General features: G+C 62.9%; 1 protein-coding gene across 1 annotated transcript; it reads right to left on the bottom strand.

Moving 5' to 3' along the window:
* Positions 1–462: 462 nt before the first annotated feature.
* LOC113617257 (metabotropic glutamate receptor 7-like) lies at positions 463–1,089 on the bottom strand (the record flags this gene model as incomplete). Its single annotated transcript, XM_027100490.1, has 1 exon — positions 463–1,089. A coding segment is annotated over one exon (627 nt), but the record flags the coding sequence as incomplete, so codon positions are not given.
* Between the last annotated feature and the right edge of the window lie 186 nt (positions 1,090–1,275).

Genomic DNA, 1,275 nt, shown 5'->3' on the forward strand with positions numbered 1-1,275 from the left:
AGGCAGCTGCAGCTTGTCGGGCGGCTTGGGGCAGGGAAGCTGGGGAGTTGAGAAATGCCTAGTTTCTAGGCGTCTTCTCATCTTCCATATTCCTTGCGCCTAAGTGGCTCTCACAGGAGCCCGGCACTTTTACAAGCCTGTTTTGGAACCATATTTCACTCTAATGAAAACCCATTTAAATCATCACCTTGTTTTTCGGAGACTGTTTCTTGTCAATGGGGCCATAAATCCAGAATGTCAAGCCGAATGGAGTGGAGCGCGGACAGGGGAGAGATGGAAGGGAAATGAATCAAGCAGGGAAAGTACCTCCTCGGGTGAGGTGGGAGGGACTCGGCAGGATCTCCAGGGTGGAAATGACCGAAGGCTGACCAGACCCCGCACCCCTGGAGTCCAAGCCAGCCTTCAGGATAAAGAGCGCGGGGAGCTACGGCGCGCTCAGCCCCGGAGGGAGCGCCCCCCTACCTGGAAAAGCCTCAGGATGTTGGCTACCATGATGGAGACCGAACTCCCCGAAGCCCCAGTCACTCCAACTACTTTCTCGGGATTGACAAAAACCGGAGGCTCGCCGTTGGTGCAGCGCACTTCGGAGGTGTCCTTCTGGATGAGCGCCTGGACGAAAGTGAGCGACTGTTCGAGCGCATAAGTGTCCCTGGAAAAAGTGTCCAGGATCCGCGCTCCCAGCGTCACGTTGGGCAGCAGGTTGGGATCGCTGTTGATCTGGTCCAGGGCGTAGAGCATCGCTTCCAGCCTGTGGATCCCGTTCTCTCTCTTGATGTCGCCGCAGGGCACTCCGCTGGGACCCTTCGCGTGCACCGGAAACAGCCCCCCGAGGGTGACGTCCCCCTCGATCCGAATGGAGTGCGGGGCGTACATCTCCTGGCCGCGAGCCGCCGCCGCCAGCGCGCACAGAAGCACCTCCAGCACGCAGCAGGGAAACTTCATCAAAGTCAGGGCGCGGAGCAGCTTCCCCAGCTGGACCATGCTGCTCCCGCGGCTGCGGTGGTGGCGGCGGCACTCGAGGGGACGGTGGCGGGCTCGCCGGAGTCCTGGCCCCTTGGGGTGAGCTCCTCCGGGAAAGCCCAGGGTCTCCTGCGGGCGAGGAGGGTAGGGGCGCCCGGGGAAGGGCAGCCGGCGAGGGTGGGGGGAGGGGTCCCGCGGCGCCTGCCAGCTTGGGGCGCCGTGCGCTCTTGGGTTCCCCGGCCAGCGCGCCGCGCTCGAGCTCGCGCTCGGTGGCTTGCAGCTCGAGCTCTCCAACAGCCCAGCACTGGGGAGAGA

This window comes from Aethalodelphis obliquidens, unplaced genomic scaffold, assembly GCF_003676395.1.
Source record: "Aethalodelphis obliquidens isolate GAN/ISIS:26980383/991018 unplaced genomic scaffold, ASM367639v1 scaffold4524, whole genome shotgun sequence".
Taxonomy (NCBI): Eukaryota; Metazoa; Chordata; class Mammalia; order Artiodactyla; family Delphinidae; genus Aethalodelphis; species Aethalodelphis obliquidens.